General features: G+C 41.2%; 1 protein-coding gene across 1 annotated transcript in view; it reads right to left on the reverse strand.

Moving 5' to 3' along the window:
• LOC149470395 (fibrocystin-L-like) overlaps nucleotides 1–18,256 on the reverse strand; it is a 278,175-nt gene that overhangs the window by 135,395 nt on the left and 124,524 nt on the right. The window contains exons 28-33 of the mRNA XM_089664464.1: nucleotides 16,045–16,144; nucleotides 11,802–11,921; nucleotides 11,521–11,682; nucleotides 9,808–9,929; nucleotides 5,063–5,195; nucleotides 4,738–4,930 (exon numbers count right to left, since the gene is read on the reverse strand). Coding sequence (XP_089520590.1) covers nucleotides 4,738–4,930; nucleotides 5,063–5,195; nucleotides 9,808–9,929; nucleotides 11,521–11,682; nucleotides 11,802–11,921; nucleotides 16,045–16,144 — 830 coding nt within the window. The remainder of the gene's footprint in view (nucleotides 1–4,737; nucleotides 4,931–5,062; nucleotides 5,196–9,807; nucleotides 9,930–11,520; nucleotides 11,683–11,801; nucleotides 11,922–16,044; nucleotides 16,145–18,256) is intronic.

Genomic DNA, 18,256 nt, shown 5'->3' on the forward strand with positions numbered 1-18,256 from the left:
TTTCTCCTTCACTGATGTGCACCAATGAGGCTGCAGTGATGGGCACGGATAGGCTGCACTTATGGGCACTGATAGGTGGCACTGATGAGGAGGCACTGATGGGCATTGACAGGCATCACTGATGGGCACTGAAAGGCAGTACTCATATATGACACTGATAGGCAGCACTGACTGGCACTGATAGGTGGCACTGAATGCAACTGTTAGACAGCCCTGATGGACACTGATAGGTGGCACTGACTGGCACTGATAGGCGGCACTGCCAGGCATTACTGAAAGGCAGCTCTGATGTGCACGGATATGTGGCATTGATTTGAACTGATGGGCACTGGTATGTGGCATCGATGGGCACTGACAAGTGGCAATTATAGGCACTGAAGGATGGCACTGATAGGGATTACACTGATCATCAGGGCACTGAAGATCAGTGCCTTAGTGATCAGTGTACATGTTCTTTCTGAGGAATGCTGATTATTAGCTCTCCTCGCTTCACGCACTGTCAGCATGAGGAGAGGACTGCCAATAACCACCATTTTCGGTTTACATACGATCAGCTGTGATTGGACACCGCTGATCACATGATAGAGCCTACGCCATTGGCTCTTTACTGCGATCGGTGATCCGCTGTGTCCCAGTGACACAGCGCACCACCGATTGCCGGGGCACGCATGCGAAGCTAGAGTGGGAGGACGTCATATAATGTCCTCCCAAAATGAGAGAACCGCAGCCTGCCCATCATTTCCTTATATGGGGTGTGGGGGGTGGTTAAATCTGTCTTTCGTTTTCAATTTTTGTGGCCTTTATTTCCTTTCTGCATATTCTGTTATATTCTTTGTAATGCTTAAATGATGATAGCGTTCCTTCATTTTTATATTTAATAAAAGCTCTTTTTTTATTATCTATAGCTTTTTTAACTTTGGTTGTAAGCCACATAGGTTTGATTTTTAGCCTTTTAAACTTGTTGCCCATGGGAATATATTTTGCAGTGTGTTCACATACAGTCTTTTTGAAGAACTCCCATTTCTGTGTTGTGTTCATTGATTCCAATATCCCCTCCCAGTCTAAGTCTTGGAGAGCAGCTTTTAGCCTTGGAAATTTGCTCTCTTAAAATTGAGCATTTTTATTTTTCCCATATGTGCTTGCTGTTTACAGCTAACAATAAATAAAATCATGTTATGGTCAATGCTACCCGGATGTTCGTTTATATGGACATTCATAATAAACTCTGCATGGATTGAGATTACCAATTCCAGCAGAGCATCATTCCTAGTGGGGGCCTCTATGAACTGTACCATAAAATTGTCCTGTAGTAGGTTTAAAAATGTTTGCCCTTTTACTGTTCCTGAAGTACCATTACTCCAGTCAATTTCCGGGTAGTTAAAATCCCCCATTATTATCACTGTCTTAGCCCTTGCGATCTTTGCAAAGAGCTGAGTTTCCACCTCCTCATTAACACTGGGAGGCCTGTAACAAACTCCAATGATTACCTTTGCAGTATGCACCCCCATGTGCAGTTCCACCCATAATGCCTCAGTCTCATCACACTCTCCATCAACTAGGCCCTCTTTCACACTCTTGAGATCACTTCTCACATAGAGACAGACACTACCACCTTTCCTATTTATCCTGTCTCTCTGAAAGAGAACATAGCTAGGAATATTTATGGCCCAGTCATGTGAAGAAAGAAGCCAAGATTCAGCAATACCAATTAAATCATAGTTTTGTTCATGCACCAAAGATTCCAACTCACCTATTTTGCTTGGTAGATTTCTAGCATTGGTGAACAAACACTTTAATGTTGTGCACCTTTTGCACACGTATTTTGCATATTTTTTATTTTCATACAAATGGTACTAATTCCAATGGTTGTTTGTAACATGGGAACCTTCTTATCATCTGCCATAGCCTTCCCCCCATCTTTCCCCAATCCACCCACCAATAAGTACTGACCCCTGTCTGATCTGTCTACCCCATTATAATCTAATTCTCCCTCCCCCCTCGATCCTAGTTTAAATACTCCTCCAGCCTTCCCATAAACCTCTCCCCCAGCACAGCAGACCCCCTTCCATTTAGGTGCAAACCATCTCTAACATATAGGTTGCACCCCAATGAAAAGTCAGCCCAGTGCTCTAGAAACCCAAATCCTTCCCTCTTACACCATGTCTTTAGGCATCCATTGAGTTCTCTAATCTCTCCCTGTTTTTCCTGAGCTGCTCATGGCACAGGTAATATTTCAGAGAATATCACCTTGGAGGTCCTTCCCTTCAACTTGCAGCCTAATTCTTTAAATTGATTCTTAAGGAGCCTCCACCTTCCATGTATTCTGTCATTGGTTCCAACATGGACCAAGACAGCTGGGTCATGCCCAGCCCCTCCCAGTAATTTATCAACCCGGTCCACCACATGCCGATCCCTGGCACCAGGGAGACAGCAAACCATTCGGTTGAGGCGATCCTGGCGACAAATTATTCTATCAGTCCTTCTGATTATATAATCCCCTACCACCACCAGCTATCTAGATTGTCCTGCACTACCCTCACCACCCCTCCCAGATGGTCTTCCCTCCTAGCTGTTAGGGATAGCAGTGACATCCAGGGCTGCCACCCCTGAGCTTGCCACCCCCACATCTTCACCCAACTTGGCAACTGTTTGGGTGCACAAACCAAGGGCCAGCCTTCCTTTTCTGTGAGCCCCTACCACTCTCTCTCGTTACAGTAGCCCATCTTCCTACCTGACAACCCTGATTAGCCCCTCCGCCCTCCACATCAATCCCATTAGCTACCTGCTCAGAGAGTAGAAGACCCCTTTCAAGGTTATCGGTTTTGCCCAGTGTTGCAACTTGCTCCTCCAGATCTCTAACGCGAGTTTTCAGAAGGGCAACCAGCTCACATCTGTCACAGCAGTATTCATCCTGGAGATGGAGATGTTGCTCCATTGTTGCATACATGTGGCATTCTGTGCACTGCACAAAACCTTCCACCCCGCTAGCACTCATTATCCCAGTTACAATATTAATAGAAAGTATCAGTTTTCCACTCTGGTTTATATCTGGTTCCACTCTGGTTTATATCTCCTGTTTTCCACTCTGGTTTATAACTCCACTTATCAAATGTCTAGCAAGCAAAATACAGGCGAGAATGAGCAAGCTCAGAGGGAGCTCTACAGCAAGTTATATAGTACCTGTAGCACCTGTGACCAATTAACCCCTCCTCTTAATTAGCAGACTGAAGGAAGACAAGGAAAGGAAGAAAATAAAATGATATTTAAAATGTGACAGAAAAAGTGATTTAAAAAGTAAAAGCTCCCTGATGCCACTCTGAGATTGCTACATACATTATGTATTGCCACTTTATGGTCCATTGCCCTGCATTGGCGGTCCAATGTTGTACCCTTGGACTCCGTTTTACACAGAATTGACGCTGTAATGCTTATGGAGCGTATTCATTATACCCTACTGGATAAGATGCACTTATACGATAAAAAATGGGAGTCATGGAAGGATTGTAGACATTTATTGCATGATTGACAACATCCCCGGTAAAGATTGGCTGACATGTATTGTTGATAGATGTATCACTCAATCTATTTTATCATTTATGTATCTCATGCACTCATAACTTCCTTTTTTCCTCTATCTTCTTTTTTATGTTAATATACTTTTATGTATTGTACATTTCAAATATGCCTTATTTTTGTTGACAATATCACTTTCATACTGTGCTGTTGTTTTACTGTCTACTCATGTACAATAAAATCGTTTGTAAACAAAAAAAAAAGTAAAAGCTTTTAGCAAGACCCAAAGAAGAAAATAAAACAACTACAAGCACCAGCAATCAGCACATCACACAGTTTCCTTTCTTTAAAAAAAAAACTTTTGTACTAACTTTATTTGAAGTGTACAAAAGTTACACTTTATGTTACTGTGCAGCAACTCAATGCTTTGCACTGCTGTACAGTGACATACGATCCTGTCTAGTGCGGCATGTCTGCATTTAATCACAGATCACTGTAGCACAGTAAGAATAGGACACCTGGAAAAAAAATGTTCTCTTTGTATCCTAGTGGTGATTGGCATATTACAATGCAGTAAAATGCCGGTCACCGCACTGGTGTGAATTGGGGCTAAGAGGAATAAGACACATTTGTGCATCAGAAATTCTGAAGGACCCTCTGCACACTGGTATATACCCTTTCAAGCAGACTATGCTTGAAAGGGTATATACCAGTGTGCAGTGGGTCCTTCAGAATTTCTAGTGTTAATATGTGGTTACACCCCTTTAGCACCTGATGGATAAATGCATGCACTAGCTGTTGGGATTTGAGCACAGGGATCTCTTGTTTGTTGTATTGTTGGGTCAGTAGCCAGACCTGAACCTTGTAGCTCTCCCCATTGTGTCTATTCCCCTATGGTAGCATTGTGTCCACAGTAGCATTTGCGTAGGCAAGGCAGAGTAGGACAGGCCATAGAGGGATTACTTTGACGCAGTTGGCCAGCTTAAGCATGTATTGCAATATTTGTGAACTAAATATCCCTATTTATTGCATAGTTTGCTTGAAAGGGTATATACCAGTGTGCAGAGGGTCCTTCAGAATTTCTAGTGTTAATATGTGGTTACACCCCTTTAGCACCTGATGTATAAATGCATGTACTAGCTATTGGGATCTGAGCACAGGGACCTCTTGTTTGTTACATTTGTGCATCAAGCACAAGGCACAATGTTATTTTTGCCACAGTACCTGGAAACTGCAAATCCCCATTTTGTCACATGAACCAGGACTGGGTAGGTCCCAGGAGGAAGAGCAGGAAGGACACATGTAATGCTTGTCGGCGTCCATTCTATCTGTTTACAGGATGATTTTCCAATGAACACAGTGTTGTCTGCTGACACGCTGCTAAAGCCGGTTCCTAAAATAGTCAGACTTGTGTTACCTGTAAAAAAAGCAGACAATTGTATATACACTTGTTTAAGCTTCCATTAACAGGAATCATTTCTTCTGATTTGATTTCAGAATCTTGACAAATAAAATATACAATAAAAAGGAATGAAGTGCATGCTCTCACCCAGAACACTGCTGATGTTAGGGCTGATTCTGGTTATAGTTGGAGCCAAGTCCAAAGTGAAATTAAAGGCATTCTGTAAGGTGCCATTAAAGCCACCGGTGAAAGCAACAACATTAGCGAGCCCAGCAGATCCCTGCAAATAAAGTTTGGGAAATTAGTTGCATTTAGGTCAGTTTTACTTTTGAGGAAAAAAATGATATAAATGTTAGAGAATATTAGAGAACAGGGAATGTTATTATGTAAAACACACAGGGGTATTGGTACAAGACCCCTGTAGTGCTTCATGCGATCAACCTGAATCTGTGCTGGAGGTGCATGGGGGGAGAAGGCACCATGGCACAAATCTTTTGGCTTTGTCCACAGATTGCGGGTTATTGGGCTATGGTTAAAATGGTTTTGGAGCAACTACTCAATGTTAACCTTCCCCTAGGTCCGCTACATTATCTTTTGGGGCTACCCTTTAGGGGTATTTCTAAGCAATCTAAGAGGTTGGGCAAACATATTCTGACAGCTGCTTGACGGGTGATACCACAACTTTGGAAATCAGTCGATACCCCCACACTAACTCATCTTTTAAGAGCAATCTCTGAAATCAGAGAAATGGAATATCTTACAGCCCTATTGGGTAATTATTCAGGTCACTTTCGATCTATCTGGGAACCATGGGATCACTCTCCCTTTGGCAGAGATCCTTCCTCTTCCCCTCTCCCCACCCCCCGCTTGTGTAGCTCAGATACGTCTTTACTTATCAAACCTCTGGTTTATGTTGTCTTGTGTTTTTTGTAATGTACAGTTTACCATGCTGTCTAATTATGTTTCTTTTGTTTGTTTGTTTGTTTGTTTTTGGCCTCTTCTTTCACTGCAAAGTTTACACCAAAAGTGTTGTAATATTGATATGAAAAAACGGGCTTTGGCCTTCAATAAAAATTTACAATAATAAAACACACAGGGGTGTAAAATTCTGGATAGCAAGTCGCCCAGTGAAAGTGCATGTACATTTGTTCTGTGCAAATGGAGTAAAAAACAAATGTTAGGCTATTTCCTTTGCTGGGCGAATGTTTTTTTTTCATGGGTATAAAATGTAAAATACCTCATATGCCCTCTAGATTGTAAGCTCCACGAGCAGGGTCTTCCTATTCCTTCTGTACTGAAATACATTGTAATTGTACTGTCTCCCTTATATTGTAAAGCGCTGCGCAAACATTTGGCACTATATAAATCCTGTATAATAATAATAAAAATATAGATTGAATCCAGGAAAGAAGGCCAAGTCCAGTAATGTTAATGATTATGTTTTATTGATTACAGATATTTTTTTACAGCGCCAACAATTTACGCAGTGCTTTACATATGCAGTATTGTACATTCACCTCAGTCCCCGCTCTCAAGGGGATTCAATTCTAAGAGGTCCCCTACCTCACATACATGGGCCAGTTCAGACAGCACTCAATTAGGCAGCACAGTGGCTAAATGGTTAGCACTTCCGCCTGGTAGTACTAGGGCGGCTGGTTTGAATCCCAACCACGGCACCACCTGCCTGGAGTTTGCATGTTCTCCCTGTGACTGTGTGGGTTTCTTCTTTCTCTGGTTTTCTCCCACACTCCAAAGACATGCTGGTAGGTTAATTGGATCCTGTCTAAGGCTAGGTTCACAGCTATGCAGGATGTGTTTTGCGTTTTTTTTTCTTCATTCTTTTTTTCATATTTCTTGTTGCTAGGCAGATTTAAAATGCAAAACGCATCAAAAATGCTGTAAAATCGCAATGCATGCTTTTCTGCAGCGTTCCCATTGAAGTCTATAGAACCAAAAATGCAACGTTTTGCATTCAAACAAGTCACTTACCCTTTCCAAAAAAAGGAAAAAAACACAAAGATGTGAACCTGTCCCATAGGAAATCATGTTAAATGGACTGTACTGTGTTTCTGCAAAACACTGCAGAAAATGCTTAGCTGTGAACCTAGGGAAAATTGACCCTAGTATGTGTATGAATGTGAGTTAGGGACTTTAGATTGTACGCCCCTTGAGGGTTAGGGACTGATGTGAATGTACAATATATATGTAAAGTGCTGCGTAAACGGACGGCACTATATAATTACCTGTAATAACTAATAAAAATAAATAATTTATCCTACTAGCATATCTGGAGTGTGGGAGGAAACCCATACTAACACAGGGAGAATATGCAAACTTCTTTCAGGTAGTGTTATGGTTGGGATTTGAACTGATGATCCCAGTACTGCAAGTCAGACATGGTAAGCACTAAGCCACTGTGCTGTATCAAATTATGTATTCAAATGTCTAAAGAAAGTAGTATTCTGAGTCTATTTGTAAAAAAAAATTGCCTCATAGCTGTCGGAAATAATCTCAATAATGTGCCTAATATGCCTATTTTCTGTGATTGTCAGCTCCATCTAGTGGACATAATGCTGTATTTTCCTTATTGTGGTACTTAAGGAAAATACCGCATGATGACAGCTAGAGGGAGCTGACGATCATAGAAATTATACGTTTTAGACACTTCACGGAGATTATTCACAGCTGTATGTTAATATGTCAAATTTCTGGAAATTTTTAAGCTATGAGTAAAAACATTTTTTTTTATTAAATGGCCATTTTCAGGAAAATTGAAAAAAAAATTCAGTGTGGAGCAGTTTTACAAATCGAAAGTCATTTTGTTACACTGGGAATGTGAAATGCAGTGTATATAAAAAATATTATGCTTGAAATAAAAGTACAGTTTATTCAGTAAATAAACTAAAGTTGCTTTTTAAAATTGTATTTTTTTCTTACAAATGGAATAACAAGGACTGTATGCATTAAGAACATATCAACTAATCAACTAATCATGAGAACAGGTAACCACCCCCTTTCCCAATAATTTAAATGCTTCCTGCCAATATGCATTTTTAGTTATTGACAATGCTGATCAAGAAGCATACAGTATATTGCTCTTGATCAAATTTCTCCTGATTTTCAGGTGTCTTTTTCTCTATAAATTAAAGGATTGTGTATTTTTGTGAGGTGAAGAAACACTTTGTGCTGATCCAGAAGCAGCAGAAAGAGTGTTTCTGGAATGAGAACTCTGGAGGGAAAAGCTACTGGAACTTTCATTTTGGTCCTTATCATTTAATTCCATACAGTATTTTATAATGTCTTTAGGGCACCTCTGACATGCCAGGGTGTGTTTTGTCATCCTTGTAGCATTTGGAAAACAATATTTCTTACAATAAAATATTTGTAAATTGCAGCTTTGCTCTCATCAGAAATTGCACTGTGGAAATGTTTCCAAACTCTAGATGTTGGTCTCACCATTTTACTTAGAGGAGGAAATGAAAAACCAATTTACTGACCAGACTATAGGTGAACATTATGCTGTGATGGTGAAGAACATTTATAGGAATCATTTAAAGCAGAACTCAATTAATTTTTTTCCCATGCAGTGGGGCTGTGCCCACATTGCATGGGTTAACTGCTTGTTTTGTCTAAGGGCACACCGAAAGGCTATACTTACCTGATCCTTTGATCCTCAGGAAAACCGAAGCTCCCCCAGTGGTGGACTGTTCCTGCTGTTCTCACATCCAGAAGCGGTCTATGGGTGTGACGACAGCAGGAACAGTCCATTCACAAAACTGCTAGATAGCGACAGGGACCAGTCTTGGATCGGTGGATTTGGTAAGTATATCTCTACTCCGAAATCCGCTAGACAAAAATGAGCAGTTAATCCATGCAGTGCCCAGAGTTCTCCTTTAAAGGCTAAATAAGATAAAACTAAATTGACAGACAAATTTATCATTTTATCTGTCAATTAAGGCCTGAGAAAGTATCATCTACTGTATCCCAATAATCATCCAACTGTAAGAGGTACAAGATGGAGCCCACAATCAAACTAAACTGGAGCCTTTCCCCTGCAGTGTTCCCTAGTAGCACAAATGTAGATTTCTCTTGTTTGAGAACTGTATTAAGAAGTACAGTGTTACTTGAATTGTATTCCAGGATTTATCTTCAGCTAAGAGAACTTGCAATATTATAAGATGTTACATAAAGTCTCAGAAATCTTTCATTAAGGTCTTGATGTCATATAGTTTGAATACCATGTCATATATATATATATATAAATATATATATATATTTTTTATATATATATATATATATATATATATAACATCATTGTAAAAGAATAAAATTCACACTTTTTTACAATTCTTCTGGAAAAATGGTTTTGAAAAAAAACAATTTTTTCCCTATTTTTCCGTTTTTTTTTCTAGGCCTTCCCATCTCTAGTACCGCTACTCCAGTAATCTCCAGTAACTTTCGAATCCCATACCACGCATGTCCTGTTGCTTAGAGAACACAATAAGTCGCTTATTCAGCATGGGCACTATTCTGAGATCTCCTGGCATTTTCTTAATGAATGCAAAGCATTGTGTGATTGGTTGAGGTAGAAAAGCGAGGCATTGATGCCACAATGTTGAACCATGCTGGACCAATGCAAAAAAATAAATAAATACATACAGTACAGCTTTAATAACTCAAGTTAGCCAATAGAGGGCAGCTCATTATTAAGAAAGAGATATCAATCTTCAGACAACATGTCTTCCATTACATATTCCGATCACAAACTCTGCTATGGGAAGCTTATTCTGCTAAATCTTTTTTTTTTTTTTTAACTAGCCAGAGAGCCTAGCTGTTCTCCTGTCAAATAAAGACCTGCCTGGAACCAGGAGCACTGCAGACCCTGTACTTACCACTGAAGTCCTGCACTGAATCATAGTCAGGTTGATGAAGTTAATAGTGCAGACATTGCCACCAATTTCTACCGCGGAGTCACCGCCAAATCCCCGGCCATGAATTGTTACCAGTGTGCCCCCTGGTGGTAGAAGGCAGAGTACACATCACACAGAACACATGCAGCTACTGATGATTTGCATTTTATTTTATAAAGTGTTGTTCTATGATACAGACATGGCAATGGTATAGTTGATAGCATTCTGCATTGTTTGTTTTTAAATTTTATTTCTCCATATTTTCATACCTAGACTCATGGTTTAATTGTCCCTAGAGAATTTAGAGTATATAACTAAAGAGAAGAGGTTTTTATTGCTGTCTGTGTGGAGGGAGATTCACCCCCACTATTTGTCATCTTTAACAATAACACCGAAAGTAGAAGAAATCCTAAATTCTGGATTGTCACCAGAACAGGAATAGAGGAGAAATCTTCCAATGGAGATACTAGTTCTGGTGATCCTGGTGACAACCAGGGATTTCCTCACTTTGGAGATATTTCCTTTCACTTCTTGTTTTGGCTACAGGACAGGAAGTGAAGAGAAATCTCCCCAGTGGGACACAGATGGCAAAAATAAAACTGACAGAGGTGATAACCCTCCCATTACTTTATTCGAAAGGGAAAAAATGTTTTGCTTTAAAGTGATACTAAACCCAGGACCCTGCAATCACTATATCTGGTCTCCCACAATACACAGAACATGGAAATGTAATTATTTTAGTAAATATAAACTGCCAAATATCTTTTCTCATCAGCAGTTAGAGCAGTCTTGTGACTTCAGCAGAGCACTGGTTAAAGATTGTAGGAGGAGTTTTCTTTTCTACAAAACCCCTGACCTCTGTTTGGACAGTGCTGATTGGCCCTGTGCTGATCCCATGCACTCTCCCAAAAAAAAAAAAAAAACCTCTCTAGCAATACACACCAAACTGAGCATGTGACCACGGGTTCAGTCTGTATCAGGTGGTCATTTAAACAAGAGGAGGGGCAGAGAAGACAGGATCAAACAGCCTTTTTACACAATGCAGAGGATTAACCCCTTAGGTTCCACAGTGCTTATAACAAGCATGCTTTACTGCATATACAGACTGGTTTTACTGTTGTGGGTTTAATAACACTTTAAGTCCTTCACTAAATAAAATCTCATTGTTTACATAAATGTATATAATCTCAGTATATACATTCATGACATGTAACTAACTCATAGCAACAATCCAATATTTTTTTTAAAATACCTTATTTTTTTCATTAAAAAGCAGTCGATCTACAGTCAAATAATTTTGCCTACGCTAAGATGATGTCCTCAGTCTGCTGCCAGTAGGAGGAAGCATTTCCTCAGTCTCCGATCAGTGATCAGACTGCATCACTGTGGTTTCATAGTGGGCCATAAGATGAGAGACTGCAGCAGGGGCTGATCTACTGTATGTCAGCATTTGTCAACAAAGCAAAAAACTGCACAGGCACCAGTATGTAGATGACGGTGTCATCTATGTGCCCAAATCTCAGTCCAGGAAGTAGATGGTGACCCTGGATGATGCCTGAATAAAGATGGCTCCATCCTTGTGGAATAAAAATAGAAAGCATTGCCATGGGAAGTACTGTGATCTCCGTGAGAGGTTATAAATACCTGTAGGTGTCACACTTACATGTTACTTAGTAAGCAAGCCTTTATCATTACCTGCTGAGCTTCCAGATGATGGTGTGATGGATGAAACAGACAGCTCTTGGGTAAGGGTCAGGTTTCCACCAGAATACATTGCCAGCCCAACTCCTGCGATATACACTGAGATCGGGAAGGTTCCCGCACTTACCTTCTGTACCAGACATCTGATCTCATTGGCTTATGATAAAAATAATAAAATAAATAAAATAATTAGTGCAATTCATTCTTGTTTTTTTTTCACATATGATTATTTGTGTTGGCTTCCTGAAATTGCTTACATTCATTAAATGACTTACCGGTAATATTAAGAATGGGGCAGGTAATGTTTCCAATAGTAACAGAAGTGGTATCATTGCCAATGCTGTTTGAGAATCCAGTTCCATTTATTACAAGGACTTCAACATCCCCAGTCCACTCTAATATAAAATGTTCAAAAATAATTTTTTTCTGCAAAATAATAATTTCTTAGACATATATAATATTGCAAGGTATACAATACAGGGTCATCATGTAAAAGTAACGTGTAAAATATTAAAGACATTTTTCCGTGTCTGTAGTATGGGAGTAATTATTCATGTCACTGATGATAGGAGGTATTATTGCAGTCACTCACACAAATGCAGGGGGTTATTATCATGGTCTCTACACCAATGAGAGTGGTTATTGTTGTGGTCACTGAACCCAAATCTGTGGGTAATTATTGCAGTTACGAATAGTTATTTTTGTGACCGACACCAATGCTGTTGGATATTATTGTATCCACTGACACCAATGCTGGGGGAGGGGGGGTTATTGCAGCCACTGACACCAATAATGACTCCAACTTTCTCTTTAGTGTGCATTGAGGAAGGATAAAACCTATTCATTTTGAATTGCCTGCCTAACTCTATGGCTACTTTCACACTGCTCCCTTGCAAAAACGTGGTAAAACCACATATGCATTTTTGCCACATTTCCTCATTTCTGGTGCACCTGTGAAAAGAAAACATGTGACTCAAAAATGCACCAAAAAGACAACCGCGGGTGCACTTTTGATGCATTTTTGCCACTTTTTTTGATGAGTTTTTGTTAAAGATTTTATATATAGCCCACAAAACAGACAGTGCACAGTCCACATATGTTTATCTGATGCTTCTCTGCAAACAGGAAACAGGAACTTTATTATAGAGAACAGACATAGAGTTTAACCATAGATGCAGCTAGAAATGTACAAAACCTGCAATCTACTGATTGAAGAATATACAGTCAGGTCCATAAATATTGGGACATGGACACAATTCTAACATTTTTGGCTCTATACACCACCACAATGGATTTGAAATGAAACAAACAAAATGTGCTTTAACTGCAGACTGTCAGCTTTAATTTGAGGGTATTTACATCCAAATCAGGTGAACGGTGTAGGAATGACAACAGTTTGCATATGTGCCTCCCACTTGTTAAGGGACAGAATAATAATCATAAATCAAACTTTCACTTTTTAATACTTGGTTGCAAATCCTTTGCAGTCAATTACAGCCTGAAGTCTGGAACGCATAGACATCACCAGACGCTCGGTTTCATCCCTGGTGATGCTCTGCCAGGCCTCTACTGCAACTGTCTTCAGTTCCTGCTTGTTCTTGGGGCATTTTCCCTTCAGTTTTGTCTTCAGCAAGTGAAATGTATGCTCAATCGGATTCAGGTCAGGTGATTGACTTGGCCATCGCAGAACATTCCACTTCTTTCCCTTAAAAAACTCTTTGGTTGCTTTTGCAGTCTGCTTTGGGTCATCGTCCATCTGCACTGTGAAGCGTCCAATGAGTTGTGAAACATTTGGCTGAATATGAGCAGATAATATTCCAGAAACACTTCACAATTCATCCGGCTGCTTCTGTCAGCAGTCACATCATCAATAAATACAAGAGAACCAGTTCCATTGGCAGCCATACATGCCCACGCCATGACACTACCACCACCATGCTTCACTGATGAGGTGGTATGCTTAGGATCATGAGCAGTTCCTTTCCTTCTCCATACTCTTCTCTTCCCATCACTCTGGTACAAGTTGATCTCGGTCTCATCTGTCCATAGGATGTTGTTCCAGAACTGTGAAGGCTTTTTTAGATGTCGTTTGGCAAACTCTAATCTGGCCTTCCTGTTTTTGAGGATCACCAATGGTTTACATCTTGTGGTGAACCCTCTGTATTCACTCTGGTGAAGTCTTCTCTTGATTGGTGACTTTGACACACATACACCTACCTTCTGGAGAGTGTTCTTGATCTGGCCAACTGTTGTGAAGGGTGTTTTCTTCACCAGGGAAAGAATTCTTCGGTTATCCACCACAGTTGTTTTCCGTGGTCTTCCGGGTCTTTTGGTGTTGCTGAGCTCACCAGTGCGTTCCTTCTTTTTAAGAATGTTCCAAACAGTTGTTTTGGCCACGCCTAATGTTTTTGCTATCTCTCTGATGGGTTTGTTTTGTTTTTTCAGCCTAATGATGGCTTGCTTCACTGATAGTGACAGCTCTTTGTATCTCATCTTGAGAGTTGACAGCAACAGATTCCAAATGCAAATAGCACACTTGAAATGAACTCTGGACCTTTTATCTGCTCATTGTAATTGGGATAATGAGGGAGTAACACACACCTGGCCATGGAACAGCTGAGAAGCCAATTGTCCCATTACTTTTGGTCCCTTAACAAGTGGGAGGCACATATGCAAACTGTTGTCATTCCTACACCGTTCACCTGATTTGGATGTAAATACCCTCCAATTAAAGCTGACAGTCTGCAGTTAAAGCACATCTTGTTTGTTTCATTTCAAATCCATTGTGGTGGTGTATAGAGCCAAAAATGTTAGAATTGTGTCCATGTCCCAATATTTATGGACCTGACTGTATCTCTACTGAACACTGACATGGATGTACTAAACTAGTTGTTGCACAAAAATACATGAACACTGTATTTCAGCAGTTTTCCATTCATTTCAGTGAACGAACATGCAGCAAAAATTTAGCAAGCAGGACTTTGAAACACACAACGGACCTGCAACTGACCAGTGTGAACAATTCCATACGATTTAATGGTCCTGCATTTTCTTCTGCTTTTTTAATACAAAAACAGAAGAAAAATGGTTCAGTGTGAAAGCAGGCCAAGTAATGCATGAAAATGCATTGCAATGTACGGCCTTCAAAAGTGTTGGGGGCTTCACTTGAGACCCTACATTATTTTTATTTTTATTTTTTTCCTAATATTTTTAAACTTGACCACCCCTGCTCTGGTGACTGCAAGTAATGACCTTACGTGGTTCCTCTGTGTCCCCACACAGAGACATCAACTGTAGCACAATATGGTCAAAAGCAGCACACCCCAATAGTGTCTAGTGCAAAGGTAGCCCATGTGAGGTTTGGATGGCAAATATTGAAAAAAGAAGCCTATTCCCTTATGACAACCTGGCTACTAGCTAATCTGGTTAAACAGAACAGACTGATTTCATAAAGCACACACACCAGGATAAGTATTCTTATTCTCAAAAAAAAGTGACAGTTATTTTCAGTTCAATGGATATTAAAAATAACATATGGTTGAAAATAGAGTGCCTTAGGCTGGGGTTAAAGCCCAACCCAAAGCACATGAAAAAAACCCTTGCAATGGAGCCTCTCCATACCGTGAGGATTACATGATTGCTTTTGCCTAGAGGAGATGGATAAAAGGTAATACTTACTTATTCCTCACTTGAGCAGTGTCCTTCCAGCAGTGCAACGAGTCCAGCGCTGTCTTCTCTCTAAGCTCCCAGTCCTGGTCGCCACTCAACCGCCTCCTTGTACAATGCAGGGTTACCAGCTAAGTATTGTACCTGATGACACTTAGTCCTCATGCACACTGGACGTTTACAGTTGCTGTTTTTGGCATTTGATGTTTTTTTCTACAGCTAGTAAACCCCCAGCATGTTATCCTATGTGTCCATGCACACAAAGACTGTAATCAACTTTTTTGGCTGGAAAAAAAAACAAAACTAGTGGGTTTCTAGAGGTTTTTTAGCTGTAAAAACGCTCTAGCGCTGAAAAACGCATCAAAACGTTTTAAAACGCCACAAACTGGCGTTTTTGGACTTTTCTTGGTCAAAAAAACACAAAAAAAAGCTGAAAAGCTCACATTTTTAACCTGACTTTACACAGCTAACGTTACCAGTGCTATCAAAACACCCAGTGTGCATGGAGTCTTAGGGACTACCCACATACGAGAGTGACAAAGGGAGTGAAGAACAGCACCAAAGCCATTTTGGGGTGGAGATGGGGGTTGGTACAGCAAGAAATATATGCTTTTCATTTCCCTCTCAAAGTAACAAGCAGTTTTTTAACTTCCAGCTCGAAAATTGGGCTTTGTGAACTGAAAAGAAGAGTGTGGGCTGCTGTGCAAGCAGCAAGTGACTAATCACTCATTCTGCTACAACACCTAAATGTATCATGGCACACGCATTGAGAACCACTGATTTAGAGGGATGCATACCACAGGGACAGAAACTGTGTAAAAGGAAAATTGTGCAGAAAAGATATGTGGATACCTGTACTAATGGAGCTTATCTCTGGATTATTGGTCACATTCCAGGTGTAACCACAGTCCCCGGTACATTTTGATGGAATTCCATTGATGTAGACTGCAACCTGTAGAATATTGAGATGTGATCTGTTACAAGTAGGAAGAAGTCACCATAATAATATCCATGCATGTTATAGCTTTGCTACCTAATTTAGCCAATTATTGTCTGATTCAGTTGACTGATATTCTGAAAACTTGGCAATACATGTGTCAAGGTCCTACCTTTTTTCCAGAGGTTATGCTGCTCCATGTGCTGGCATCCATCTTGGGTTTCTGCAGAGCATGGTGGGAGCCTTTTATGCTTTCAGGCCTCTGCGGTCCATCCCCCAGAGGGGTGTGTTTGATCACATTTAAGCCTGTTGTCTGCACTTGCTCTTTGCAGTCGTGTCTTGTATGTTCGTGTTGTAGCAAGCTCTGTTTCTACTCTCGTGTCTCTCCTGGAAACTGACTCGGCTTTGACTAGACTATTCTCAGCGTTATCCCTTTATCTGACCTCCTGTTGCTGAACCCGGCTTGTGACCTGTATATTCTTGTCTACCGTTCTGTACTGTCTGTCCCGCTGTTATCGACCCGGCCTGCCCGACTACGCTATTGTCTTATCTGGTTCCTACCAGCTATACGCCATTGGCAGTGGCCATTACCACAGCTGGGGTGACTCGGGAGCCGCGACCTGGTCCCTGGCTGCGTCAAGTCCATCCCCACCATCAGGGGCCCTGGTGAAGGGCAGCCTGGGGCTTAGACTCCGCGCACTACGTTTGGTGCGACTCAGACCAAGTCGGAATCACACCGATATGACCACTTTAATTGCGGACAATAGGGTGCGACTTACCATGCGATTTGAAAATTGCATAGAAAATAGCATGGCAAGTTGCACCCGGTATGACTAGGCATTAAGGCCATCAGCAGCGTAGGCTGCTATTTTTCCCACATATGGAGTGAAATCACCCAAGCTGAACTATATCCTATCACATAATGAAGAGAAGGGTAGACACATACACCTTGTACAAACATCATATCTATTAGTAAAAACTTTCTGGGAGTTTTTTTTTTAATCCATTACATTTTCCAAACCTTAGCTTAGGTGCTGGACTATTTACAGTGTATATCCAGTCAACGTTTTAGATAAAGTGGGGAAGGATGTTGGGTTTTACTGCAGTCCGGGGCTCCGCTAGATAGGCTTCTCCCCATTAACAATGGTATCACCAGACAGGAAGTGAGAAAAAAACAGCAACAAATAAGAATAAATTAAAAATCTTACAGGGGTTCTAGCATTTCCTACTCTGCTGAAAAATGTTTTATTTCTTCTTATGTCCCTTATGCTGATTTCTAGAGATGAGCGAAGTATTCAAAAATTCGATTCGACTGATTCGGCGAATTCGTAGAAAAATTTCGATTCGAGTCGAATATATTCGCTGTGAATTTAACTTAAAAAAGGGTGTTTCTAGGCTTCAGAGAGACTTAATATTAGTGCTGAACACTGTACCTTTAATTTAAATGCCCTTGGAGTCTGCTGGGGAAGAGAAATAGTACTGTCAGGCAGTATGACATGCAGATGAGTGCCGTCGATCTTAGAATCACCGCACACTTCACTCATTTGGCCAGTCACGGGGCCAAAACCAGAGTGTGGAGCCACAGTGTGGCGGTGGAGGCAGCAGCAATGGGAGGCCATACAGCACCCTATGACAAAAATGGAAACCACCAGCAGTGTGAGGAGACCTGAAAGTGGCACATGGCAGAGTGTGGCGATAGAGACAGCAGCAATGGGAGGCCGTACAGGGACCCATGACACACTCTGGACCTGGCAGCAGCATGAGGAGGCGGTACAGGGGCCCATGGCAGATTACGGGCCTGGCAGCAGCATGAGGAGTCGGTACGGGGGCCCATGGCAGATTACAGGCCTGGCAGCAGCAATGGGAGGCCGTACAGGGACCCATGACACAATCTGGACCTGGCAGCAGCATGGGGAGGCGGTACAGGGGCCCATGACAGATTACGGGCCTGGCAGCAGCATTTGGAGTCGGTACGGGGGCCCATGACACACTCTGGACCTGGCAGCAGCATGAGGAGGCGGTACAGGGGCGCATGACAGATTACGAGCCTGGCAGCAGCAACTTGGACAGGAGGACGTTCAGTTTCTGCACCGTCTGGTGCGTGCTCGCAAACTGTTGTCTCTTGGA

Source organism: Staurois parvus, unplaced genomic scaffold, assembly GCF_062004578.1.
Source record: "Staurois parvus isolate SC_StPar_1 unplaced genomic scaffold, SC_StPar_1.0 ptg000047l, whole genome shotgun sequence".
Taxonomy (NCBI): domain Eukaryota; kingdom Metazoa; phylum Chordata; class Amphibia; order Anura; family Ranidae; genus Staurois; species Staurois parvus.